Source organism: Cuculus canorus, chromosome 1 (assembly GCF_017976375.1).
Source record: "Cuculus canorus isolate bCucCan1 chromosome 1, bCucCan1.pri, whole genome shotgun sequence".
NCBI lineage: Eukaryota > Metazoa > Chordata > Aves > Cuculiformes > Cuculidae > Cuculus > Cuculus canorus.
Window position 1 is genome coordinate 97,846,504 of NC_071401.1, and position 27,154 is coordinate 97,873,657.

General features: G+C 42.3%; 1 protein-coding gene across 9 annotated transcripts in view; it reads left to right on the forward strand.

The window, feature by feature from the left end:
- Positions 1-27,154, forward strand: part of TIAM1 (TIAM Rac1 associated GEF 1) — a 191,928-nt gene that overhangs the window by 121,647 nt on the left and 43,127 nt on the right. For all 9 annotated transcript variants that reach the window (XR_008450732.1, XM_054071824.1, XM_054071811.1 and 6 more), the window contains 9 exons: positions 2,381-2,828; positions 5,277-5,449; positions 9,458-9,682; positions 11,119-11,304; positions 13,763-13,909; positions 15,965-16,039; positions 17,095-17,265; positions 22,829-22,933; positions 26,259-26,340. Coding sequence is in view for 8 of the 9 variants with exons in the window: in XM_054071824.1 (XP_053927799.1) it covers positions 2,381-2,828; positions 5,277-5,449; positions 9,458-9,682; positions 11,119-11,304; positions 13,763-13,909; positions 15,965-16,039; positions 17,095-17,265; positions 22,829-22,933; positions 26,259-26,340 (1,612 nt within the window). In the remaining variant the exon portion in view is untranslated. The remainder of the gene's footprint in view (positions 1-2,380; positions 2,829-5,276; positions 5,450-9,457; positions 9,683-11,118; positions 11,305-13,762; positions 13,910-15,964; positions 16,040-17,094; positions 17,266-22,828; positions 22,934-26,258; positions 26,341-27,154) is intronic.

The following is a 27,154-nucleotide window of genomic DNA, read 5'->3' on the forward strand; positions in this document are numbered from 1 at the left end:
GATGTTTGCAGAATGTGCTGCAATTTGAGCTCGTGAGTATATGTAACATTCATTTTGAAATTTTAAAACTTTCTTTTTTTTGTAAATAATGAGTTATTATGCCCATGTATCAGTTACAAAGCGTAATCCTCGTTTGTGAATGTGGAAACTACGGTGATTAATGCTGTGTCTCATCAAGATTATACGAGAAGGCTGTGTCACACTGGGCACAAGGAACCTTGAGATCCTGCAATGCAGCACTGTGCTTGAACACTGGGTGCACTTCTGATTTTGAAAAAATACTCCATCTGCTAAAATGCACCAAGAAAGTTTTACGCATACACTGTCTGGCAAAATTACAGATCCTTTCTCCTTCAAGTTGGTGGTCTGCTTTAGTAGCTCTTTATTTTTTTTAAACTGACTGATTCTAGTTAAAGCATGAAGTATGCTTCCTAAAAGCTATATCAGCTAAAATTTTGGAATTAACTATGTGCTTTTTGTACGGCATGGATAGAATAATTATGAGCCAGCTTGTATAGTTATTAAATAATTAACCTAAAATAAAAATCTTAAAATTGCAAATAATTGTTGTTGCTACTGTTACACAGTATTTGCTGCAGAATGCAGATTTATTTATGCTATATGAGTGGCTCACTTTTTCCCTTAAAAAAAGTTACAAAGGAAAATGGGCCCCAAACCCAAATGCAAACCCCAATCATTTTATGGGAATAATTATCCCAGTGAACATGGGGCATTTGGTTCAGTTCTTTGGTGCTCCGGGTTTACTCCGACGTAGCTGTGTTGGCACAGAAGCAGTGCCTCGGGCGTGTGAGTGTTGAGTGGCTGTGCCAGTCTTGGCTGCCTGACGCACAGGGTTTCAGATGGAGTGTTGTCATCAGAAGTCACACCATCCAGCCTTTCCTGGTGGAGTGCAAAAACTCACTCACGGCAGTGTTTTGTAAACACCGGTTTCTGAGCAGCACCAGTTCCCCTCTCCAGATATTCCTCCTTTGCAGTGTTGCAAGAAACAGGAAGATAATTGGCTTCCAAAAAAACAAGTGTGTTGGAACAGCAGGAAAAAATATGTGGTTGTGAAAACTGGTCTGTATGGGTAAATGACTGTACTTACAGGAAGCTCTGCTCAGCTCTTTCACATGTGGTGGGAGGAGAGGAATATTGGCCTGTCCAGAGCAGCTTGTCTATCACTATGTATTGCATTAAATAACCAGACTGACTAGGATAACTGTGCTCATTGAGTGGGAAAGGAAGTGCTTATTCTTCCAGCTGGACTCCCAAGTTTCCCTTGAGAGGTAGCGTTTATAAAGAAGGAGCCCATCCGTTACAAATTAATGCCTTAAAAGTTAGTCAAATTCAGCAACACTCCTCCCCCTAAGGTTTCCTCATCCAGCTCTTGCTCCACCAGAGGAAGGTTTCAAAGAGAGCTCAGTGGAGAGTTTCTCAGTTTCCACAGAACTGCTCTTGGGTGCATAGAAAATTGGTGCTTGAATCAACACCTAGAAGCTTGTTTTCTCTCAAAATAAATACCGCACTGTGCCACCTCTTCTCAGAGTCTCCTCATTTTTTTTTTTTAAACTTGTAAATCAAGCACCATCTGCTCTGCAGGAGAGGTAGAGGCTGAAATTCTTGTTGTTTTGACCATATTTCTCACCTCTTTGCATTTTCTTTCCTGGCTCTCTCATCTCCCAATTATCTTATATAAGATATTTGTCTCTACTTACAGGGCTCGGCCTTTATTTGTCCTCCTTCAAATACTGTCCCAGATGCCTTTGGGTGCTGAGATAGTAGTGGTTAGTCCTCTTTGGGCACTAGTCTTGTTGCAAGGGGCAAGCTGAGTCACTAAGCCTTGGAAACCTGAATTCAGTTTTTTCATTTTTCAGATGTACCTTTTAAGTTACATAATTTGTAAATGACAGTCTTCGGATGTCTAAAATTTACCTTGAACTGTAGGTGTGAATGTACAATATCAATGTTTTCTTTTCAAAATGCGTAGGTTCATTGCTACTTTTCTTGACGCTGCCAGTTTTTTTGCTACCATATGTTCTCCTTTTGCAAAACCTTTAGCACTGTTAACTTAGCTTAATGTAAACAGATGATGCTGTGTCTTATGTTCCAAAATGTTTAGGCTGTAGAGGCATCACCTGAAATTGTGCCTGTGTGAATGGTCTTTCCTAAACTGTGCTGGAAGTTAGGCCTACCCCACCCTTTCTTCCAGTTGTTTGTCTTCAGAAGAAAAACAGATGAGGGATTTTCAGTGCTGCCAGGCAAAATTGTGGTGTGAAGAAATGTGGTGCCACTCGAGTGTTTTGGGTTCTGTTGGTGTCTCCAGAAGGCCAGGGTTGGCCAGGCTCTTCATCTCATGCTGTCTCTCTCTTGCAACTAGGATGTCAACGCGGGCGAAGGGAGCGAGTTCACTGACAGCGGGATTGAAGGAGCGGCCACTGACACTGACCTCCTTTCTAGACGCTCCAATGCTACCAATTCAAGTTATTCCCCGACAGCCAGTCGGGCTTTCATTGGCAGTGACAGCGGGAGCAGCTCGACGGGTGATGGGCTTCGCCAGGGTGTGTATGAGAACTTCCGCCGGGAGCTGGAGATGAGCACCACCAACAGTGAGAACCTGGAGGAGGCCGGCTCTGCCCTCAGTGATGAGCAGAGCAGTGGCACCCTGAGTTCCCCAGGGCAGTCCGACATCCTCCTGACAGCTGCCCAGGGCACAGTACGGAAAGCTGGTGCTCTGGCAGTGAAAAACTTCCTGGTGCACAAAAAGAACAAGAAAGTGGAGTCGGCTACACGCAGGAAATGGAAACACTACTGGGTTTCCCTGAAAGGTACAGAGCAAGTGTGCAAGGGTTTACTCAAATGGGCATCTATAGTGTACTGTTGGTTGTGTATTGCTGGAGATGAAGGAACTAATAGCATAGACTCTTAAAAAAAGCTGCCCTTAACCTCAGTATATCTAATATAAAGTATGAGGAAGTGGTCTTGATGTTTTTCAGAGGGAGGTTTTATTCGATGGTTGTTGATGTGCTCACGTTGTGGAACACTTGTAGTCTGAGACACGTGACTGTGCTATGCTGAAGTGGTGTTCATACCCTGCTTTGAGTCCTGCTGGCACCACCTAGGGTGGCTTCTCGGAGCACTGGGTGTTTCTTTTAAGAAGCATGTCTATGTCTAGCTATCAAACTAAATACCTTTGTGCAGCCACAGGCACGTGACAGTGGGAGTTAGCTAGTGATGATGCTGGCTGCAGGCATGTGTTCCCAAAGGGGCTCTGTCTTTGTGTGCATTCCTCTTGTGCGTAGTGCTGTGGGCCTCTCCTTCTTGGAGATGTAATTCACATGCATAAACATTTAGTGAGTTGCAACGCATCTGTAGTGTGAACAGGAACCCATGGCTTGATCATCGAGGCCAGATTGTGGGAGATATTTGCTCTGGCTGCATCACCTGTCTCACAGTGGGCAACATCCGGTGGTTGGCCGCCCCGCCGGCCTCCTACATAGAATCATCGAATGGTTTGGGTCTGAAAGAACCTTAAAGATAATCTAGTTCCAACTCCTCTGCCATGGGCAGGGACACCTTCCACTAGATCAGGTTGCTTAAAGCTTTTCCTCTCTGAATTTTTTTTAGTTCCTTCCAGGAGGGTGCTCCAGCCCTGTTCAGGATCTGACTGCTTATAAATGCACTTAAATGTTAATGGAACAGTGCAACTCAGGAGCTGGCCTCATAAAGCAACCTCTAATTAATCTTCATGTCGTTGCATCAACAGCAAAACAGGAAGCAACATTTGCAGGGGTTTGAGAGTGGCCTCGCTCTTCTCTGCTTTGAGCCAGGGGAAGCAGAACCTACAGTCCCCTGCTGGAGGTGGGGTTACTGAAAAGCTCAGTACAGTCCCTGTTGTGCCTGCAGAGCACGTTATTTAAAAGTGTTTTCTTTAAAAATTTGCACCACTCTTTTAAAACCAACAGCAAAGTTAGGTGGCAGCTCTTCCTTGGGGTGGTTAGGGAGATCGGGGAAATGAAAGAGGAGAGAGGGAGGGCTCATAGCCGGGGGGAGCCCTGGTCTCCTGGGAGGAGGGCACTGTGGCAGGAAGGTCTTGCTGTGAGGAACAGGCAAACAAAGGGCCATCTGGGAGGGAAAAAAGGGGAAGGATGAGCGCGGAAGCAATGTTATTTTAAAGAGTTTCGACTCAAGTGGAGTGTTTGCTTCTTAGATTGCTGTGCCTTAGTAATGCCAGTGTTTAAACGAGGCTTTGAAGTTAACAGCTGCTATTGTTTGGCTGCAAATAGTTCTCTGAGAAGCTGGTTGACAGGGCATCCCTCTGCACCAAAAGGGCTGTTTCCAGTGGCAGAGAAACTATGTGCTAGTTTTAGTTTAAAAGAGCTGAAGATAATGTTCGAAGGTGACAGTGAGAGAAGGAGACCTTTTTGCGGGGTTGTCTCCCAAATTGCAGGGTTGCTATGCCTTTTTCCCCTCCCCATCAGAGAATTGTAAAGATTATTTTGTTAAACCAAGCAGGTCGCTTGCTGTCCCCAGCTAAAATGTAGTTTTGGCCATATCTCCATATGTCAGAGCTGAAACTTTATAGTGGAATAAGGATTTGGTTTATGCTTTTTGTTTGTTTGCTAGTGTTTTGGTTTTTTTATACATCAGTCTTTCAGTGAAAACAGCTCATTCCAGTCCCTTCTTCTTCCAGTTACTCATCTGCATCCAGTAATGAAATCACTTCATCTTTGCCTTGCAGGGGCTATAACAGCTGCAGGAGGCTGAGGCAAGGCCATGGTGGTTTGCCTGGGGACCTGTCTGCTTGGTGGGGCCGGCTGACAGCTGTCTGGCACTGCCAGGAAGATGCATTCTCAAGCTTCTGTCTTCCTTTTGGTCCCCTCAGTGGGATAGAATGGCCGTGGAGGACCCCCGCTTTTGGACTTATAATAATGTTTCTCATCTGGGGCTGTATTTTACTGCCCATGACTTTCTCGGCTTGTGTCTGCAGCTCTGTTTTAGCAATGCTAGGGTGAACAAAGTGTCCCAGTGGAGCATGGCGTGAGGTGTGCCCCCATCGTGCGGAAACCACCATCTGAAACCACAGCTGAAAACTGGGCTGTTCCTTATGCTCTCTGCTGTGGGGCTGAAAGCATGAACAGGCCCTGGAAAATCCTCCCTTATCCCTGTGACAGCTTTATAGAAGGTTTATAGTCCCGACTATTAGTGCTGGATAGTTGCAGGTTGGCTGTTGCATTTAAATGTGTTGTTTGCTAATATATGATTGTCTCTTTTAGGATGCACACTGTTTTTTTATGAGACTGATGGCAGATCTGGCATTGACCACAACAGCATCCCAAAGCATGCTGTCTGGGTGGAAAACAGCATAGTGCAAGCAGTGCCTGAACACCCCAAGAAGGACTTCGTCTTCTGTCTCAGCAACTCCCTTGGAGACGCTTTCCTCTTTCAGGTTGGTCCAGCCTGAGGGTTTTACAAAGTTATTCTCTTGTGTTGTCTCCGACCAAGGAGTAAATCTAAGCTCTGGTTGAAATCAATGGAAAAATCCTGCTGACTCCAGTAGGTTTAGGATTTTCCTCTGGCAATGCTAGAAGAAGGACACAATATATTTGGTAAATGCCACTCAAGAGGTCCACCATCACATGCGAATCACTGTGAGATCTGCTGGTTTTATTGACTGACCAAACTCTCTTTGTGTAGATGGTTTGAACAAAGTAAGAATTAAGAAATATTCTTACGTCCCTATCAAAACTGTATATTTTGCATAGTTTTACAGCATAACACACAGACCTGGCTAGTTACCATATAGGACATAGTAGTGTATTGAATGTGTTGTAACACTATCTGCATCTTGTAAGAGACTTGTATCAAGATGGGACCTTTGAAGTGCATGGGGGTACTTGGACTTCCAGATGCTCTCCCAGTAGTGCTGCAGAACCCGGTTGCCCTTTGTTCATACAGAACTTAGCCATTGTCTTGCTGTTGCCCAAGAGGAGACTTAAAGTGCATGTTTAGGTTTTTTAATCAGAAAATAGAAATATCTGAATTTCACAGGGTGCTTTTAAAAACTCCTGTACTTATATCAAAGACCATACGTTAGTGAATGTGTCTCACTGAAATAGATTTCTGTGTTTTGGTAATTACTGCTTCCCTGAGTGATTTTTAAGTTGGCATTCCTCTTTCTCATTGCGAGTTGTCACTAGCCAAGGTGTGACACTCCTTTATTTGTAATTGCCAACCAGTGCTGAGGTGTTGCCATTTACTCCTCTTTTGATTCAGTTTGCTTCACCAGAGGAATCCCTTATTTATTTCCCTTTCCAGCGACAACATAGTCAGAGTTTCTTACCTTCTTAAACCAGTAACTACTCTGTGGTTGGGTGTGCCCTGCGTTATCACCCCCTGTACACCAGAGGAAATCTTTAAAATTACACTGTCTCTTAGGTCCTTGCAGCTGTCCTTGGGCTAGATTCTCAAAACAAATGCGAAATGAAAAAGCATTGCTGACTCAAAGGAAGTGATGCTGGCTTGCATCTTGAAGAGACTGAGTATTTGATTGCATGCTAGAAAAAAAAATGGTTTTGCACACTAGCTTCTCTGCCACCTCAGTCTAATTTTTCCTCGGCTCATAGTGGAATACTGCATTGCCCTTTTCTACTTAATGCCTTTCCTGGGCAGGGTACATGTATTTTGCCACCTGGAGAGCTTCATCCAGGAAGTAAATGTGGTGCTTATGGTCTCAGCATGTGCTTGCAAGGTTGTGGAGCACCACCTCCTCTTGATACACTGATATGAACTGTAAAATCTTTTCCATGCAGTTTTCTGAGGAAAATCCTTAATTCTTGTAAAATTAATGCCAGTGGATGCAAAATACTGAAAAGGTCACATTCAGGACGTTTCTTTTGTGGCAACACAGGCCTTATTCATTAAAAGCCCCGTGTCATTATGCCATGGGTTGATTTTCATGTAACTTTGTGGGAAAAAGCAAAAATGAGCCTTTTCAAATGAAAAACAATCATTTATATTGCCTTGCAGAAATTTTCCTTTGATGTGTCCCTTCTGCCACAGAACCCACGTATTGCTAGCAAAGCAGAAGCAGAAGAGAAAGAAGGAATGGGTTTGGGGAGAAGGGAGGGAGACCAGCTGCTGTGGTGGAAGTAATGTGTGAGTGACTGTGCTGTAGGGCTTGGTCTGATGTGTGCAGAGCAGCTGAAGCATGTGTAAGGCTATTCAGCAGAGTTACTTAACTGCTCATGTCATACACATCTATCCACACATAACACAGTGCTGTAGTAGAGATTTTGGTGAGAAGAAATGACAGACCTGCAGAAGACTAGTCCTGCCCTGTGGAGACTGTGTACTTAGGGAGAAAAATAAGGTTGCTTTGTAATACAGTTATTGGACATCTTGTAACAAAACTTCCCACTGCATTGCACCTAGAGACATCACATACCTCCTACACAATGATTCTGTGCTCAGTCAGTTCTTATCATGCCTACACAAATCCATTACTTGCAGATGTCACATGCATTTTCCAGGAGCTCAGAGCAACGTGTGACACCACATACTTATGCATCAGATGTTTGCAGCTTGTTTATGTGGTCCTTTCCGTTGAGGGGAGGAGTGATTCCCTTTCCCTACTCATCTACTAGAAGAGTCTTAAGCTCCTAAAATCCTTTCCAGAAATTTTTTCCCACTTTTCACGAGGAAACAAAAAAGGAAAACTGACTCTAATGGTATACAGATAATATTTTAAAATTGAAGTAAGATAAAAATATGACGTCTTGTTGTTGTGATTTTACTAGGAATTAACAAAACGTGACATCTCATTGTAAGTCTAGTGGTACTGTCTTCTGTAGCGAGGACTGGGTTTTACCCTCTGTAAGCAAAGTGTCTTCCATTCTGCAGATAATTTTTCTATTTTCAGCAAAATCTCCTCATCAAGAGGAGCTCAATATGTCTTCAGCAGTGGCATTGAGACATTGTGAGCCCCATCTACGAATGAGAGCTTGTTAGTGCTCCTATCTGGGCAGAGAGAGTCTCCAATTTAAGCAATAAACTCTGTACAATGCCAACTGAAGACAAGAAAATCGGAAGGAAGAGGCAGATCTTTCCTGTGTAGGTGCTGTCCTCTGCCTAGAACTTCTAACCTGAGCTAAGGAAAGTGATGTCATTCTGGGACATGTGTGCTTCACCAGCTTCAGTTCCACAGAAGTTTTGGGAGCATCAGCCTGTGCATACATGATTTCCAGTATCAGGCTTCTGTGGGAATCTCTCCTTGGCTTCAGTAAGCCACATCCATTGCTATTAGTTGTCACTGCCAGGAGAACAGTGGGGATGACCTTCTTCATCTATGCTAGCAACTGCAGAAGTCATATGGTGTTGTCTATTAATAAATCAGGTATCATCAGAAAGTTTAATTAGAACAAGGTGGTTTGGCACCTTGCTACTTTTTCAGCCACGAGCCAAATACCAGTGTGATTACTGCTAAAGGCTGACACTCAGAGAAAGTCTGCTGCAACCTTGAGTTGCCTGTAAATTGCATTTTACAACCTACTGTAAAAAGGAATGAAGTTTAGTAAGAAGGCTAAGAAGATTTACTTTTTATTTTGAAAGTCTGGAAAAGGAACGCTTTGAAATATTATCCTTTCTGTGTCAAAAGCCTCTCAGAACAGTGCTCTTCCAGAAAAATGTACTGGTGTCCCATGCCCCAGCCTAATAGCTCATAGAATAATAGAATGATTTTGTGTTGAAAGAGACCTTAAAGATCATCCAGTTCCAACCCCCCTGCCATGGGCTGGGACACCTTGCAGCAGATCAGGTTGCTCAAAGACTTATCCAGCCTGGCCTTGAACGATTCCAGGGAGGGGAGGTGTTCCCTTTTCTGAAACTGTCACATGCATGTTTGGGAAGGGACAGTACTGAAGCTGTAAAAATTACAGTTGATGATAACAGGGCTGTCTTCAGAGTGCTTTAGGACCTTCAGGAGTTGAAAGCTTGTTTGTCAATGAATTGTAATAGAGTTACTCATAGATATCACGGTCACGTTTTATGCCATTAATTTGTTGTTAATTGTTGCACATTAGGAAAACTCTCTGTCCTGTGAAGAGCGCAAAGACTAGTGCACTCCATGCCATAGGGAACTGGGAGTTTAGAAAGTATCATTAAATGTTGAGCTACAAATTATGGCAGCGTTGCATTGAACAGGGAAGGTAATTCCTGAGGCCGTGCTGGGAAACACTATACAGCTGCAAAGGACAGATATGGGTGTATTCCTAAGTGCAGAGTTAAAAATGGCCTGCTTAAGAATGATGGGGTTTTTATTACTTCTCTTGTAAGTGGATTCAAGGCTTTGAATCTTAAGATCAAAAGGAAGGGAAACTCCTTGGAATTGCATTTGTTAATCTGCAATGAATTTTAAAGAGGATCCTGACTTCTTTTCGCCCTCTTTCCTTCTCTTCAGACCTCTAGCCAGACTGAACTGGAGAACTGGATCACTGCAATTCATTCAGCTTGTGCAACTGCGGTGGCAAGGCAGCATCACAAAGAGGACACTGTCAAGCTCCTGAAAACAGAAATAAAAAAACTGGAGCAGAAGATTGATATGGATGAGAAAATGAAGAAAATGGGTGAAATGCAGCTGTCTTCAGTAACAGATTCCAAGAAGAAAAAGACCATACTGGATCAAGTAATCTCACTTATTTATGTGAAATAAGCCGCTAGCTAATATTTAAGGCCACTTCCGATTAGCAGTACCTCTGTCTGCTCCCATGTGCTATGTGTGTGCGCAGGCAGAGGTCCACAGAGCAAGCAGGATGTGTGTTGTCAGGAGAGTTGTGGGCTGCCATGGTTGCACTGTTTCTCTAAACAATGTGCACTTAGGTACAGCATGGACTGTTTTCTCCTGGCCTTCACACAAGGGGTTTGGCTAGCTGCTCATATGTTGAGTGAGGGCTTTAGGGGAGTGAAGAGGTTACCAGGCCATGACAGCAGGATGCCTTAGGGAAGAGCTGGTGGTAAACCAACAAAGGCTGATGTTGCTGTTGTCTTGAGGGTGCAAGAAGTTGGTTCTTCATGCTTGCAGATGGGATGAAGAAACCATCCCTCACTGTCACTTGTTGCAAGGCCTGTCTTGACCTCATACCTGCAGCCCTGGCTGCCCCTCGGGACCACTCCTTCTGACTTCAAGTGGACAACGTAGTTGCGTTTCAGAAGCAGAGAGCCTAAAGCAGATGTCTCTCCCACTGCACAGCAGCACCTAATTTTAGGAAACTAACATATGGCTCTTGCTTCATTAGTTTGTAGCTCTTTTACTGTGGCTGCCCAGCACGCCTGTAATGCAAAACATAGGGGCTGGCTGAGGCCCTAATGCACTAAGCTAAAGAGATTTCGTACCCCTGGAAGCCTGTGAGAAGATGGGGAGAGAGGAGCGAGATGCTGGCCTCTGTGGAAAGGGCTCCACTCAAAGGCTGTCAGTCACAGTGAGAGGACATAGCAGTCTCTCTCTTTATGTAACTGAATTTTGCTAAATGCTTTGAAACTGTTTCCTATCGGCAATTTGAATTATTTAAATAAGTTCTTATATAGGCTGATTATAGTGCTCTTTCACTGATAAGATTAATTATCCCCAGTGTACTACAGTTTTTCAAGTATGGCGAGCTTCGTTGATGCTCACAGCAATGCTGCTGCTGTGGCTGTTGATTCAGGGTGCTCTGTATATAGGATTTGGTGGAGTTTGGTTTTCTTCTTTCTCAGATGCTCTTGATGCATGAAAGAAGCCTCTTAAGGGACTGCTCAGAAGAGAATCCTGAAATACAAAGAAAATTAAAGATGGAATTTTAATCCTATTAATTAACATTGTATCAAAAGAGTAGTTGTCCCAGGAGAGGACTTCTGCCATGAACATAGAAAAAGTTGTTTTCCATCTAATTAAAACTTTTTTTATTAGTAGTAGCAGAGAGTGTGAAAGAAGGGAAATCAGATTTTCTTGCATGAGATTACCATTTGGGAAAGACGTATACTACTGGGAACGGCAGAATTTTCTCAAGCTGTTTACTGTTCTGTTCTTCCTCCTCTCCCCTTTTCTTCTCATGTGTCTCACCCCTCAATTTTTGCCGTATGCAGATCTTCGTTTGGGAACAAAACCTTGAACAGTTCCAGATGGACCTATTTCGGTACCGCTGTTACTTGGCTAGTCTCCAAGGAGGGGAGCTCCCAAACCCTAAAAGACTGCTTGCTTTTGCCAGCCGTCCAACCAAAGTTGCGATGGGTCGTCTTGGAATCTTTTCAGTCTCATCGTTTCATGCACTGGTAAGTTTGAACAGAGGCCAGGGGTCATCTTTGCCAACCTGCAAATAGATTTATGTGTCCAACGTAGAGATCATGTCAACAAGCAGTCTGTGCCTGGGAGGTGAGCCCTTACCTTAGCATGCCTTCTGAAAAGGATGTGTGTCCTGGATATAGATTAGAAAGCAGATGCTTGCAAGCCATGGCCTTGTGGAATTGGAAGAACCACGTTTCTCCAAACAGTGATTTTGTAATTCTATAATGTAATTTTGAATTTCCAGATCTGCCCTATAAACATGCTTTCTGTGAACAGATCTTCCTGTTACAAGAGCAGGCTCATCTCTAATGTCCATGTACATGGGCTTGATCCAATTGTCCTGTGAAGTCAATGGGAGTCTTTCCGAGGCACTCAGCACGTGTTGGCTTAGACCTTCTCGGGCATGGCTTGCTTTCTACCATATGGATGAAACTTGTGACCAATTAGTATAATATCCGGTGTCCAGTGATGAATTCCTGTTGCTCCACAAGGGAGGGGAAATGGTCGTCTCTGCTACTTATGGTGTAGCAAATAATGTTTAAAATGGTTGTTTAAATTTAAATAATGTAATAACCCAGATTTTAAAAATAGAGGCAAATGTATTGCAAAGTGGTAGGTTTTTAAATGAATTTAAATCAAGTTGCTGTAGTTTCATCTTGGACTTCTGGAGCTTCACAGAAATAGCTGAGCTCCACTGTTGTCTTTTAGATGTCAGCTGTACTCTTCAACTGAATCCAGAGCTGTAATTCAGTCAGGGGCATTTGCATTCTTTTATATATGAAAAGATTAGCGTCATCATTCTGATAATTGCTGGTGGATTTATATCTTTTTTTAAGTGGCGGGCTGTAATTTGCATTTGTGCTTATTTTTTTGCATCTAGCAAAGCACTGAGCGTTAGCTTGAAAAACAGTCTGCCTCTTCATGCTGGTGTCTCTTGAGAGCCAAGTGAAGAAAATATGCTTTGAATATGTTGTGTTGGAAAAGACATGTGCTTTCTTCTCCTTTAAGCAAACTCTCGTGTCCTCCTTTGCCCTCAATAGCGTGGAGATGGTGCAGTGAGTCTCAGACTTGAGCTGGGTGCCATGTGGTGGTAGCATGGCATCTGTAGCTCTCCTGGAGATGGTCCTCTGTTCCTCAGTGCATTAGTCAGAGGATATGCTGAGTCTCCTAGGTGCCCCTGCACAAATGTCGCAGAAGTTTAAGAAACATCGCATAAATCCAGGCTGTGAAAATGGAGATGCTTGCAGCAGTGTTTAAGTTCTCCTTTTTCCTTAACTTCTCCACATTTCCCAAGGAGAATCACCATTACTTATATGGCGTTGGTTCCCTGGGTACACAAGCCAGCCTTCTCTTTGTTCTGTCTTTATATGGGTTTTTGTATCTGCTGCACCCAAACAACCAGTTTCTCAGCTCCATAGCTTGGGGCATCACTCAGAGATTCGGGTGTTCCTGCTGGGGTTGCCAAATGACATTTTGCTAGTTTCGACTGTGGGAATCCAGTACAAAGGTGTTCCAGGAAGAGTACAGCCAAGTCGGCAGGGTGGGTCTGTCTGTCTGTCTAGCTTTCCTTGTGTGCCCATTCATACCTGCCATCTCCTACCACTCCCTTTTTCTCAGGAGAGGAGCTCACTCTTCTGAGGCCACCTCCATGTGGGGAATCTGCTTTAAATTTGGCCCAAACACTTCACCTCTGACTAATGTTGCACTAGTTTTTACCAGAGCTTCCTCTTTGGGGAAACAGTCCCCAGATATTTAGTCTCAGTAAAACCAAATATTTTTTTACTCCAAAGGGGTTGCTACAGGCCATTTTTCACTTACCCAAGCAGTTAACACTGCTCTAATCCAAAGGGTCATTTCAGCTCACTTTTCACTTCCTGTGTTTTGCTCACTCCTTCAAATGTTGCTATCTTTAAGGAAGTGCAGGTTTTAAATACCTTGACCTATTTGCAAGCCTTTATCTGGCCTTGTAGTAGTAATGAGTCAGATCCAGGATGCCCCCGTGCTTCCACAGGAAAGAACAGAGAGAAAGACTGGACTGTTTGGAAGCAACAGAGAAGCTTGGAAATCTCAAGTTTTGTGTGTCTAGCTTTGAAACCTGGTTTCAGGCAGAAACCCAGAAGAAACCCTAACCCTTCACTGGTGCTGTGGCTTTTCTCTGTCATAATTAGGATGCTACAAAATATCTCAGATTAAATGCAAAAAAATGGGGATGTGGTACTGTTGATTTTAATTTTTGATGTTTGATGTTGGAAGAAGTGAATTAAATTGTAATGAGGAAGAAGTAGCCTGGAAGCATCACCATTGCCCCAGTTGTGAGTACACATTGTTGCCATAGTATTTTCCTTTTTTTTTTTCAAAGTTGATTCCACTGTTTGTTAAGTAGTATAAGCCATGGTGTGTTGGGGTGCTGTGGCTTTTGATTTTAAAACCATGTGGCATTGACAGGTGGCAGCTCGCACAGGGGAGTCTGGAGTGAGGAGAAGGACACAGGCAATGTCCAGATCTGCCAGTAAACGGAGAAGCAGATTTTCTTCTCTTTGGGGTCTGGATACTACCTCGAAGAAAAAACAAGGGAGGCCAAGCATTAATCAGGTAAGTTTGTGGAGGTTTGTGATATTGTTTTATTCAAGTCTTATTTATTAGTGTGCAGAATGCAGCTCATGCTGCAAGAGTCACTTGCATCAAGCACCTACACATCCTGCTTTAACTTTGCTTGCTTAATCTTTCGTGGTGTATAGTCATCTTATTCCACATCCTCTTCCAAAGTCAGTGGCTATAATTACAGATAAGTAACTCCTATCAAACAAAGCTTGGAGTTCTCAACTTCTTTAGCAGAACTGGTTGAATTTCGACTATTGTTGCATTTCTGCTGCTTCTGCTTTTGTTGAAGGTACTTTAGCTAAACTCAGGAGTAACAAAGCAACAGTATAAAACAGATACAACTTTGGAAGGAAAAAAAAGAAGGTGCAGACTTGTTTATTTTTTTAAATTAAAATTAATGAGTTTGTAGAGTACTTTAAATGTAGCTGAGTTTGAAGAAAGTTTCCTAAGTTACAAAAAGCTTTGCATTTGGTAGGGACAATCCATGTTTTGCTTTAGATTTTAAAAAAAAAAACAAAGCTGAAACGTTTCCACCCAGTCACTGCTCAGATTTTTCTCTAGAAAACATGTTTCAGTGGGGTAGGAAGGTGCTTCCTCATTATTCTTACCAAGCATCCCTAATTATAGTTTTCAGTTTTTAAAAGCCATACCTCATCTAATTGCAGGAAATGTAAGCTTTGCTTTTCTTTCTCTTCCTTCAGTTTTTGAGGGGAGAAAGTCATGGGACACGTGTTCTGTGCCCTGTGATTTCTTCTTCCTTCTGATAAAGCAGCAGTGGGTGTTTGTTTTGTTTAGCAGAGGATGAATGCTGCAAAATTGTTTAGCTTGTTTTTAGTGAGACATGAGAAGTTCACCTAATGTTTATTGGTTGAGCAGAAGCTCAGGGTTTTGTTGGGAAGCAACAGATGCCTCTGAGAGTGCATTCCCAATTCTTCACGCTGGTGCTGTGGCATCCATGTTGCCTCGTACTTATCTTCCCCAAATCAAGTGCAATCCCTTGTCCTGAGCTAGGATCCTGCCTATGCTGTGTTTTCATCCCTGTGTGTTTTCCTGAACTCACTCTTTTTATTTCTGCTGGTGGGGATAAATGTATTATTCACACTTTCTCCCCTTGCCTCCACTTCTACCCCCTTCACTCCTCAATAAGCACCGGTGTGAAAAGGGATTTTGTTCCATGTTAAAGGAAAGGCATACTGGAGAGAGTCAAAGAAAAAGTCAAGCTTTGAGAAAGTAGCAGAATGTCTAAATGTAGTGCCTGAACACATTTCCCCTGCAAAGTATTGCTGAGTTGAAACAGTAAACTGTAAATCCCTAAAGGGCAGTGACCTCTCCCATCTTGCATGGTCCCTGCTTTGTTTTGGGTACAGAATAGTTAACAGCTAAACTCAGCAACCTGGTCATAAAGCTGTGCTGATGTGGAGCTATAAAACTAAACTTTTCAGTTTTAATTCTAAGATTCTGCTGCAGTAACAACCCTGTTTGGCAATCTGTTGCAGTGCTGTGCTGATTTGGGGTGAATCCTTTAAATATTCCCATTTTGTCATTCTTCCTTCTTGGAGTCCTCTTTATTTTACATGTACTACATTACCAGCTCTTACTTCATTAAAGAAGGGTTATACTGACTTGAGGTACTTGAATATTTGCTAAGTACTTTTTGGAAGCTTGTTTATTACAAAATAGCCAGAAGTGGAGCCCTTCTTCTGATTTCTCAGCTTTAGCAAAGTTGGAGAAGCATTAATTTCTCTAGCTCTACAGGTGGGGAAACAGCACAAAAGGAGGTAAAATTTGTGCAGTTCCACCAATTCAATGACAGACTACTAAACCCAACTGTCTTGGAATCTTTCAGCATGGTGCTCCATCGCGAGCTCCTCCTTCCCTTTTAACAAGCTGTGATTTTCCTTTTCTGTATTTTGAAACGAATATTTATATTTTTCAGATTGATTTCTGTGCTAAATATTAGATATACTGTTCTCCCCTTAGCATCTGCTGCAAATGGCACAGATGTGTGGTCATATTTTAAACTGGAGTTGTTCTATTTTTCCTCAGGTGTTTGGTGAAGGAGTTGATTCAGTAAAGAAATCTCTCGAAGGAATCTTCGACGACGCGGTCCCAGATGGCAAGGTAAAACGCCAGCTCTCCATCTGCCTCATCCTCCTGCTGTCACAGCCAGCCTAAATGCAACATTGACCCTGAGACAGGAGAGGGAATGCAGAGACCCTGGGAGAGGAGAGGCTCCTCTATATGCTGTAGGGCTTGTAGCTGCCCTTGGAGGGTTTGAGCTGGTTGGCCCCAGTCAAAAGGGCTCACTGTGTGTGGTATCCTAAGTACAGCAGGAGGTGCCATACCCAGAGGGGTGTTAGTACTGCACGCCAGGGAAAAGGTTGCCCACAAAAGGACTTGGGCGCCACTGGATCTGGAAGATGGCTCCTTGTGGCAGCCATGTGGGGGTTTCACAATTTAGAGTTGGCATAACTGTGAAGTGCAGGGCTTTTCTCTGTTTTGTTCTCACGTGCTTCTGTGGGCTTCTGCGTTTGCAGCCATGATTACAACTGCTTTCTCTTTCCCCAGAGTAAGTCAGAGATAGAAAAGCATTAAGACAGTGCTAAGAGGCACATTCTTCATGTAGTGAATATGGTTTAGCTGCATGAGCCCACTTGCAGCAAGTAGGTATTCTGGAGCTCTATCACTTCCTGGGGCTTTATAGCTTGGGAGTGTAACTCAGATGTATAAAAGACAGTAAATTCAAAATAAGTGCTAAGAACTGCTATTTTGCGATTTCTAGGTAAAGGATCTGTAGCCTCTATGATATGTTTGTTGGCCTTGGATTGGTTTACCCAAAACCACAGTGCATTTAAGTTTTAATTTTAAATCTTTTTTCATCACAGTTGTTTTTCGTTGCATTCCTAGCATTCCAAATAGCCATAGGGTGAAATCCCAGGAAAAGCACATTGCGCCAGTGTAGCTGTGTGGGTGGCATGGGAAGGCACACTTTGTACTGCTCAGGTAAAACTGCGAAGTTTCCTGTCCAGACAAGCCTTCAATCTAAGCATATGAGTAAAATGTGTTCTCTATAAAAGTTTTTTTTTATACAGTATATAATGTTCCTTATATTTGTTATTGATGAAGAAGTAGATTGTATTTAGCTAGTAGAGTCATAATGGATTTTATATATTTAGAGGGAAAAAGAAGCGGCACTGAGTAGTGTCCATCAGCACAATCCTGACTGTGATATTTGGGTCCACGAGTATTTTACACCATCTTGGTTCTGCCTGCCAAACAACCAGCCTGCTCTGACAGTCATCCGTCCTGGGGACACCACACGAGATGTGCTGGAAATGATTTGCAAGGTAAAGGCTACAAGCGTGTCCGGGAGAGGAGTGGAGCATCTACAACCCTGAGCCCTTTCAGTTGAACTTCACAGTGACTTTCTTGGATGCGGGTGCTTAGACTGCGCTGTATTGAAGGATCAATTGTATGAAAATGAAAAATTGTATATAGATGAAAAACATGATTTATACTGAAATTTTCATGCTAGCGCCAAAGAAGAGAAAAATTCCTGCAGCTGGAGCTAAGCTTGGCATGGGTGTAGGGAGAGAAAGGCAAATCGTTTTTTGCCTTTTCTACTCTGGCTACTGTGTATGAAACTCTGAAGTGCCTTCACACCCTGATTCTGCCTCTGCTGCCACCTCTCACGTACCACCCACTCACTCCCCCTTCACTGGAGACCAGACTGTGTGCAGGAACCTCTCCCTGTCCGCCCCCAACATCCTCGCTCATAGGCTGCTTCTTTTCGCTGGATGCCCCATAGCATGATAGTACAGTCGCCCTGTTGCTGCCTGACCACCTTGGTTCTCCAACCTCTGCTAAGCTCTCCCATGACTGTTCCCTCTTCTGCCAGGCAAGTGGGATGATCTTACCCTTTTCCAGGTGCCAGGTTGTCCTGTTTCCAGGTGCTGTTCCTCCTTCCTTCCCCCTGCCACTTCCTTCTCTCCAGCTGGTGTGAGGGAGGAAGGCACGAAGAAAACAGCAGCAGCAGGAGTAGGAGAAGGTGCCTGTGTTTGCTGTCTGCATTGTGGAGTCAGACTCGCCTTGTGTAGGTGGCAGGAGGGAAGAAAGCGGAACGCTTTTATCTGCGATTGTGGAGGGTGGAAGCAAAACCACCTGGATTTCTTTGCAAGATGAAGTATCAAAAACATTTGGCCATTAAAAAGAGTTACATATCAGCAGAGAAGTTGAAAGCTTTGACAAATTAAATACAAGCTTTCAGTTCTGGCAGCTACATAATGTATGTTTTCTGCTAAGGGGCTGACTGCAAGCTAGACCCAACTCCTGTCACGGGCTGTTCTGAAAAGCCAGTCCTCTTTTACACAACAACAGCAGCAGCAAACGAAAACATTTTTTGCTGTTCAGAGCTTAACTTTAGGGACTTTTAGGACATGTTGCATGTGCTTCCAAAGAGAGGGAAGGTAAGAGAAAGGCATTTGTTTGCAATAATTAGACAGTGTGCTCATCTCTCTGCCAGGTGCACTATTAAAAAGTGCTGCAGCTTGTGAAAGCTCTTCATTGTATTCAGGAAAAGATGACATTTTTGAAGAGAGACATAATAAGAAATATAGATGACATGTTATTAGTAATGATTTATTTTTAGGATTTATATTTTCCTTTAGGTACAGGTGATTAACTCAGTGAGCCAGATCCTTAGCTGGAGTAAATTGGTGTAGCTCCACCAATTTCAGTAGGTGCGTGCTGAGAATCTGGTCTCTCACTGCATTTGATTGTTGTGGGTGGTGGTGGGTCATGTTTGTAGATGTGGTTAAATCTATCTGTGCTATTAAACTGAGCTTGATTATTCTGTTGGAGAACATTGAGTGCACTCAAGTAATTGTAGAAAATGTGTTCTTATGCTGACATTGCTGCTTGTTATTATACAGCGAGTTAGGTTTTGGAGGCTGCTTTGTGACACTTTTATGATTCAAGATTGGTGAGAGGAGAGTTTAAATCATACTTTAGAGCCGTGTCTCGAAGATTTCTCTTAAGCTTTAACAATAACATCACTTGGAAGGCAGGAAAAGTCAGTGTATATGCATTAAATTTTTTCCTATGGGTAATACTGATCAGTGTGAACGTGTGTATGCATACTACTAACATTTTCATAATGGTATGTCTTAAAATTGAGTAGAAACACACACACTGCATATGGATTTAGGCAGAGGCAGCATGGAGAGAATAACATCAAAGATCAAGTATTTAGTCTTTTGACTGAACAGGGAAAAAGCACTGAGAAGGTTTCTGTTTTCTCATGATTTCTATTTTTCAAATAGACCTGCGTGAAGGTCAAGAAGCAGATTTCCCCAAGGTCTGTGGGTCTGTGCTTGAAGGCTCAAGAAGTTGCTAAAGCTTGATGCTCTATGGTCTTACTTGGATTTTGAAAAAGGCTTGGATTACTGAAAAAAAGCTTGGGCCACACAAGTGCAAAGTTGAAGTAATACAGTGGGATGGCTAGCGTCTTTCTGTGGTGCTGTCATTTCAGCTCTAATGAAGGTCTCCCCCACCAAGCTGAAAGAATATGCCTGTCCCTTGCTTTAACTAGAAGGGACCTGAAATGGATGAATGGTTTGGATTGTGTGCCGACCAGCCATACCACGTGGAGCATGTTGAATTGAATCACACCCCAGGCTGTAAATTCTTCATCAAAAGCACGTCAGTTAAGCTGTTGGGTTGTGTTTTAAATTGGGTTAGCTGCTTAATTTAGTCCAGACATAGCCAGCATTATAGGAGAGAAATAAATAAGCCAAGAAGCTTATTTGGACTGCTAAAAGGTATTTTGGGTGGTCTTGAAAGGATATTAATATCATTAAAGCTACCCTGTTCCTGCTCCCACCTCCCCGCATATGGATGCAGCTAGACCAGCAACAAAAAAAGTGGGTTAATGGTATGGTTCTTAGGGCCAGCTGGCTATGTCCACTTTAAGAGGACCTTTTCCTTTCACTTCCATAGAATATCATGCCCCTATTTGAAACAGTTTAGCTAATGTAAACTTTCGAGTTAGACAAAGCCTTGGGGCAGCTATAGAAATGTTAATTAACGAAATGGAGTGGCTCATGTGCTGCACCTTCACAGCTTTAATGGTGATGACTCTCATTGCCAGACTTGGATGAGATTGCAATGTAGTGGATGAATGACATCCACCCGGGGCTGATGGTGCTTCTGGGAAGAAATCAGTGGTTCAAAATTGATGTGAATTTTATCCGATGACCTCTTTAGATGATGCTGTGCTCTGGCACAGTTTGGGGCTTCAATGGATCATTGGTCATCTTCCTTTTGGCCCCCTCCTGCTCTCTAAAATGGCCAGCACACATGATTTTCTTGTAAGGAAATATCCCTGCAAAGACAGGGATGAAAATGGAGGCTTTGGCAGTAACCTCCAAGCCCATATCAAAGCAGGCAGGAGCCTTGTCATTGACCACCAGAGTGGTAGATTAGGCCACTGCCGGTGGGGATGGCTGCTCTTTTAAGATGCTGTCAAAGTGCAAGACGCAGAGCCGGTCGCTGGCAGGTGTGAGTGCACCCTGCCCTTGCCCCAGGGCAGGGGGTGGCTCTGGTGGTGGGGTGCCCCCATCCCTGCAGGGAGCTCCCATCCCCTCAGGGACCCTGAGGTGGCTGAGCATGGGCTCCCTGCCCTGCCAGTGCAGCTAAGGCAGCTCCTGGCCTGCGCCCAATGGCTTGAAGCCCCAGACTGGGTAAATTAATGTCCCACTACAGCAAGCTGTGATTTCTGCTCAAAAGCATCCTTTTGGGTCTGCTTTGCAAGGAGAGAACACATGAAGTTGCTGTTGGAATCAGCACACATACCTAGCTGCAGACAGGGGCTCTCTCCCAACCCTGAGCTTTAGTTGGTGACAGGTAGCTTGTCAGCATAGGTCTGGCTGGTTGGCATTTGTGCAGTGGCTGCGCCTGATGTTGCGTGAAATGCAGCATGTGTATGAGAGCTTTGGCACAGGAGACCATGGGAAGATACTCAGCGGTGGCAGGAGGAGGCTGCCAGGTTGCCTGGCTCTTTTTTCTGCTACTTAGTTTTTCTGCATAGAATTTTTTCCCCACTTGCTTTGCTGTAAATGGCTCAAGCATTTTCCACACTTTCAGAGGACTTCTTATCATGGACATATCCCTCTGGACGTGAGGGGTGCAGTCTGTGGGTTTATGTCTTCTCTGTCTGTTTGTGTTTAATTAGTGTGCAAGGTGCTCTTCAGTTTGTGTCTAGCGATAGTGAATTAATCTGACCAGAAACTAATCTAGGACTCCTATTGATCATTGCTGAACTATTAAAACTGATTCTGCTTCCATTTAATTTCTGGGGTGCTGGTATGCATGTGCATGTAAGAGAGAAAACTAGTGAAAATGGTCAGGAAACAATGAGCAAAGTGTTTTATCAATAAAGAAAAAAGAGGGGAAGGGTTGAGGATCTCCTATATGCACACCTTTTTATTCTGGCCTTTGATAGATTTTGAATTCCTTATTTAATTAGCTAGCTATTTGTATGGATTATGGAGGTTATCCCATTTCAGATATTCAGTTTCATATAGAGATAATTTTGTCTCTGAATTGGACATATTTGAATGCAGCACTACGTAAAATGCAGCAATAGATCAGTCTCCTTTTTATTATTATTCATAGTGGTAGCTCTTTTTTATTCCCAAGCAAACGAAGACTTTCAAAAATGTTCACTGTTCTCTGAGTATTTGCTGAAGGGTTGCTAGGTCAATGTGTGATCTTTTCCACAGGGTCACTCGGTGTACATTACTCATAATCTGTGCTGTGTGATCAGTCAGCTGAGTCCCAATGTATCATCGTCTTGGCTTGAACTGGATAAGCGAGCCTTCAAAAAACATAATAAATAGGCAAGAAGGACATTCTGGCATGAATTTTCAGATGAGCCTTTGTTTTTAGTATGATCTAGGAAACTTTGATAATTTGCTTGTATAAGATGAAAAGGCCGATGTATAAAAGCATATAATAATGGGATTTTGAAAGTGACAGTGAGGAGAACTCACCTCCTGTATTTGTGAATCACTTTGGGGGGTTTCATTAGCTTTAGTCAACAGTTTACTAACTTTGAAAGTAACTTCTGAATGACATTGTGTTTATCATAATTCTAATATGTTTTGATTACACACTGCATTAACCTCTGCTTAAATCAAGCTTATTCATCATGCTGAGAAAAGGTCGTTAACATCTCCCAGACCAAATGCTGCATCCTCAGCTAATTATAACTAATTCATTAAAATGATGTGACCTGTTTCCACTGGGATGTAATCCAAGATGCAACTCTTGGCTTCTTTTAGTCATGTAAAGCCAATGTATCCTGAACTGGTTTGAATTCAGAGGACAGATTTTTTTTTTTTTTTTTTTGTATTAACCTTGCTTGAAATATACCACATCTTTCTTACACACTAAGTTATGAAGATGCTAAAAAACCCAAACTAAACAGAAAAAATTTTTCCTGTTACATTGTTCTCTGTTAGCAGAATGTTTGTTTTTCTCCTTGTGATTTTAAGTGCCCTTTGTATACAAAGGCATGCTCTGAGGCTTCTGCTGTAATGGTATTTGCTTATTTCTGCAATAGCATGGAATGAAGCAGACAGAACTGCTAGATAAGGAGAACTGAAGAGGGTGGGTAGAGTATTAGCATTGCCCTTGACATCCTGGTCAGTGGTTAAATTAACCCTTATTCCTGGGGAAAAGGAGAAAGTTCAGGTTCTTGTTCAGGTTAGAAGATTGTGGGCCTTTTGTGAAAGATTATGCTGGGGCATCCCCATCCTTTTCTCCCTGTGACTGTCAGGCCATTCCCTGAGTGTAGATGATGTGAGCCATTGCTTCTTTCTTCTAAAGCTTCTTTTCCATTTCTTGCAGACACACCAGCTGGATCACTCTGCTCACTACCTGCGTCTTAAATTCCTGATTGAAAATCAGATTCAATTTTATGTACCAAAGCCAGAAGAGGATATCTATGAACTGGTAATGCTACCTGCTGAGCAAAATTAAATGGCACTTTGTAGGACACTATTAATTAGTGTTTATCTGGCATTTGTAATATGCAGAGTTATGCTTTTTAACTTGCAATTATAGAGCTTTGCAGACCGTAGCAAATTGGCCTTCAGTAATCTCTCCAAACATTTCAACTTGAGGAGAGTTGGTGTTTAGCATTTGTCTGTGCATGCATGTGTCTATGTGGAAAACAGAGAGGAGCAACAGCCACAGGTAATGTGTGAAAGTCACTGTAATGTACATTTACGCTTAACTTCTCTCAAGACTGCCTTTTCTTGTTGTTCAGATTGCCCTTGGTGATTTTAAAGACACGGTGTTTAGGCCTGAGTATTTCTTGTTTGAATCACCTAGTATGCTTTTTAAAGAGAGGAGAATGCACAGCTAGGTGGGTTTTTTTTTGGTTGGTTGTTCAGGGTTTTTTTTCCTAAATGGGAAGGTTAACTTTGAACTTAAAAACCTTGGGAGTTATGGGCGAGAATATACTTTCCTAATTGCTTCAGCTGGATGTTTTCATATCCTTCATCTCAAAAGCAGACTTCAAAGTAGTTTTGAAATAGGAGATTAAAAAAAAGACCAAACGGAATTAGTGTCATGCTTTAGCTATGATTTTACACATGTTGTAAAGCATTTTAAAGCCCTTTACATTGGTGGCTATTTTATTTATAAAAACTAAAACTTTGTCACTTATGGATGCTTTTGTTCATCTAGTAAAGAAGTTCTGGGATGTGCCATTAAAACTGTCAGCAGCAACAACAACAACAAAGAGTGAGAAAGTGCTAGGGGACTACTAAGACTGGAAAGTGAAATATAGTTAGGAAAAATTAAAACTCAGAGGAGACAGACTTTAGTTTTCATTTCCTGAGAGGACTTTGGTAACTTGTCTAACAGTAAGAGGATGTAGGATTCACATAGACATCGCTTGTTGTTTATTCTGGAAAACTGAAATTAAACCAAAACTCTATGTAGTCAGTGGGATTATGTACATGCTGAAAGATTATAATATAAGTACGTGCAGCATGGTTATATCTAATGTAGTAGTGTTAAAAACCCACACATTTGTGTGTTTGCTTGTGTGTATGCCCTTTCCATAAGAAAATTTGAGTTACTTTATTTAAGTGTTTAAATGTTCCTGGTGCAATATGGTAAAACTAAAGGCCTCTGTTTTTGTAGTTTTCCAAAGAACTGTTTATAACATTGTCTGATGTTGATGTCACCTTGCTTGAGGTATCTTGCATCTACTAAAATGCCTTTACATACATACGTTTCTGCAGAAAAGATAAACATAATTTCTTAGGGTGATACTTCCTTTTCTTGCAGAGTGTATTACATGTATTTAAATAAGAAATAGAGATTAAATATCCATATTCCATTCCTCTCCAAAACATTGATGGTAACATTTTGTGCTTTGACACAGTCTTTTGAAAATTCACGAATTTGGTTTATTATGTGTTAGAAATGTTACTAAGGGTTCAGGGGAAGAATATTTAGCATTAGGTGCTGTACCAGGCAGTTGCAGCTTTAGGCATCTTTTACTGTAAACTCAGTGTTGGAGTGTTTGGGCTGAAGGCTGATGTGCCATACTTTTTACTTAGAGTAAGGTGGCTCTTTTAGATGGAAGACCAGCTCTCTGGTTTGAGTACCTCACCTGCAGCCTGTACATCCCAGTTATTTGCCTCCCATTCAGTAGAGGTTCATGCTTGAAAAGACGCTTTGGGATGCAGTGTGTGGCTCCCACATCACTGCAAGAGCACGTGTTGTCCTCCTTGGTTCTGGTCCTGCATGCTCAGTTTAGGTGACTACATGAATCAGACACAAGTTTTGTTATGAAAATACTGTGATTTTTTTTCTTTTTTTTCTTGCTCCTCTTGCTGAGATTTTTGTAAAAGCCATTTCACTCTTTTTCACGTTTTGAATAATACATTCCTGTATTTGAGAACTGCATTTTAAAAATATTGCTAGCATGGCATCCTCGTTTAATTTTACATTTTATTTATTGCTAGCATGGCATCCTCGTTTAATTTTACATTTTATTTTACTATGTACAACCATTTATATGGGCATATAACTGTAATACCTAATATTTGCAATTAAACATATGTGTAAGTGCTATATAAGCAGAAGATAAATTATATTTTTATTAAGGAAATCCCTTGCGAAGGAGTTACTGTTCTTTAAAAAATTGTTTAAATACTTCAGTCCAAACACCAATGTCACCTGGTTTTAAAATGCTAGTTATTTTGAATTGCTTTTTTACACACTCCTATGAGTATATAAATAAAATTTATATTTACCCGTGGGCTCTCATTTACCTGTGGGTATGATTTTTTCCCAAAGACAAAAGGATGGTTTGTTACTGAAGTGCTGGTCTGTGCTATAGGAAAACCATTGCCAAGCCTCTGCTAAAGCCAGAGGTGTCAAGGCTGTCTTAAAAGGAGTAAGTCAGGGCTGACTCACAATGATGACAGCTGAGAGCCTCGAAATACCTGACTGTGTCTGGAAAAAAAGGATCTCCCTTCCTCAGGCGGGGTGGCAAGCTCCTTTGTTCGGAGCTTGGGGCAGGACCTGGGTACAATAACAAGCCACATAAGACAGGAGAATGTAGGTGGTTTGAAAGCACAAAATGTGAGCTGTAACAGAGAGGTGTAGCCCTGCTGAGGGGTTGCTTGGCTCCTGAAAGGCAGAGTGAATTGCACCTGCGTGCACAGGCTTCTGGGTTATTACCGAGGTGCGAATTAGTGCTAGTCTCCCAGGAAGTATGTTAATGACCATTTCAAAGACTTGGGGGCTGTTTTGTGTACAGATAAATATAAACTTGTTGAAGGTGAAATTTTATGCTAAGAAAGAGCTGCATATTAAGCCTTCTAACAATTACGAAATTTATTTAAGAAACCAGATTCCTCTTTGTGATTTTCATACTATTGAATAGTTGAATTCCTGAAATTTCTTAATAAAAATGATATAAACCTTAAATGATGACCGCCCATAAAATACAAAATCATAAATAAAAGCTCTTGTTTCTTGTGTACTCAGGATGGTATTGACTCAGTGAAATAGATGTATCCTTGCTTTACGATGGTGGTAGTAAAAATTGCTTCCTCCTGTTTAACTGCTTCTGACAGTAAAGCTGGGTGACACTACTAATACATCTTGCACACGTGAAGAAAAAATATTTGATAAGTAATGACCACAATCCATTTCTTCTGCCTGTAATTAAAAAAAATAAACTGTTAAAAATGATTGCAATTATGTCCTCCTGCTGTAACATATTTTTGTGTTTTTTTTTTTTTCTATTCAGCTGTACAAAGAAATAGAAATCTGTCAGAAAATTACACAGCACATTCAAATAGAGAAGTCTGATGCATCCTCTGATATTTACGGTGAGTTTTTCCTTGATTTATTTTTACTTTTCTACTAAATCAGTTCTAGTGTGAGTAGGTTTTTGCTTGCTATTCAGTGATATACTTGAAAGGCCTATTGAACACAGTAAGAAAAGTGCATCTGATTTCTGTGCCATCCGCAGAAAGCTCCACTACCCTGAAGCAGGATGGTTTTATTTGTAGTGCACTGAACACTGTGTTTCCTGGTGCTCGAGCTGTAGGCTATGCAGCTCTTTGATAAGAGCTGTGGTGGCGGAAGGGACAAATGTTTTCTTATTCTTGTAGTTTCTGAAAACATCACCTACAGAGGTTGTACTAGTGAGTGCTGACGGAAAACAGCATCCTCTTCCAGTTGCCACATCTTACACCAATTGTCTGCTAGCGATGTTCACGGGAGTCCTGTGGTGCGTCTTGGGAGAGGGCTGCTGCTGTGGCTTGCTGCTGCTAGCAGGCTGTCAGACTCTCCCCCTCCTCACCCCTTCCACCAAGTGCGATGGCAGGGATGCTGCCAGGAGCATTGCTGTGGATATGAGGTATCTTAAGGTCTGCAGCTAGGCAGTTGTCCCAGGAGAGGCCACTTGGCCTCTTTCCCTGCCTGCAGTGGGCACACAAGGTTGATCCTTGTCTTACACTGCTGTTCCCGAGGCTGAGGGAGCCTGGTCCTGCTGCACACCTGGCCATTGAGAATGGCGTGTGGATTCCTGGAGCCATATGTTACAGATCTGAGCTTAAAAGATAAAACAGGGGAAGTCCTCCCCGGGTAATCTCAACAAAATCCCTGATCTTTACATGGAGGGTGGTTGTATTTCTTAGC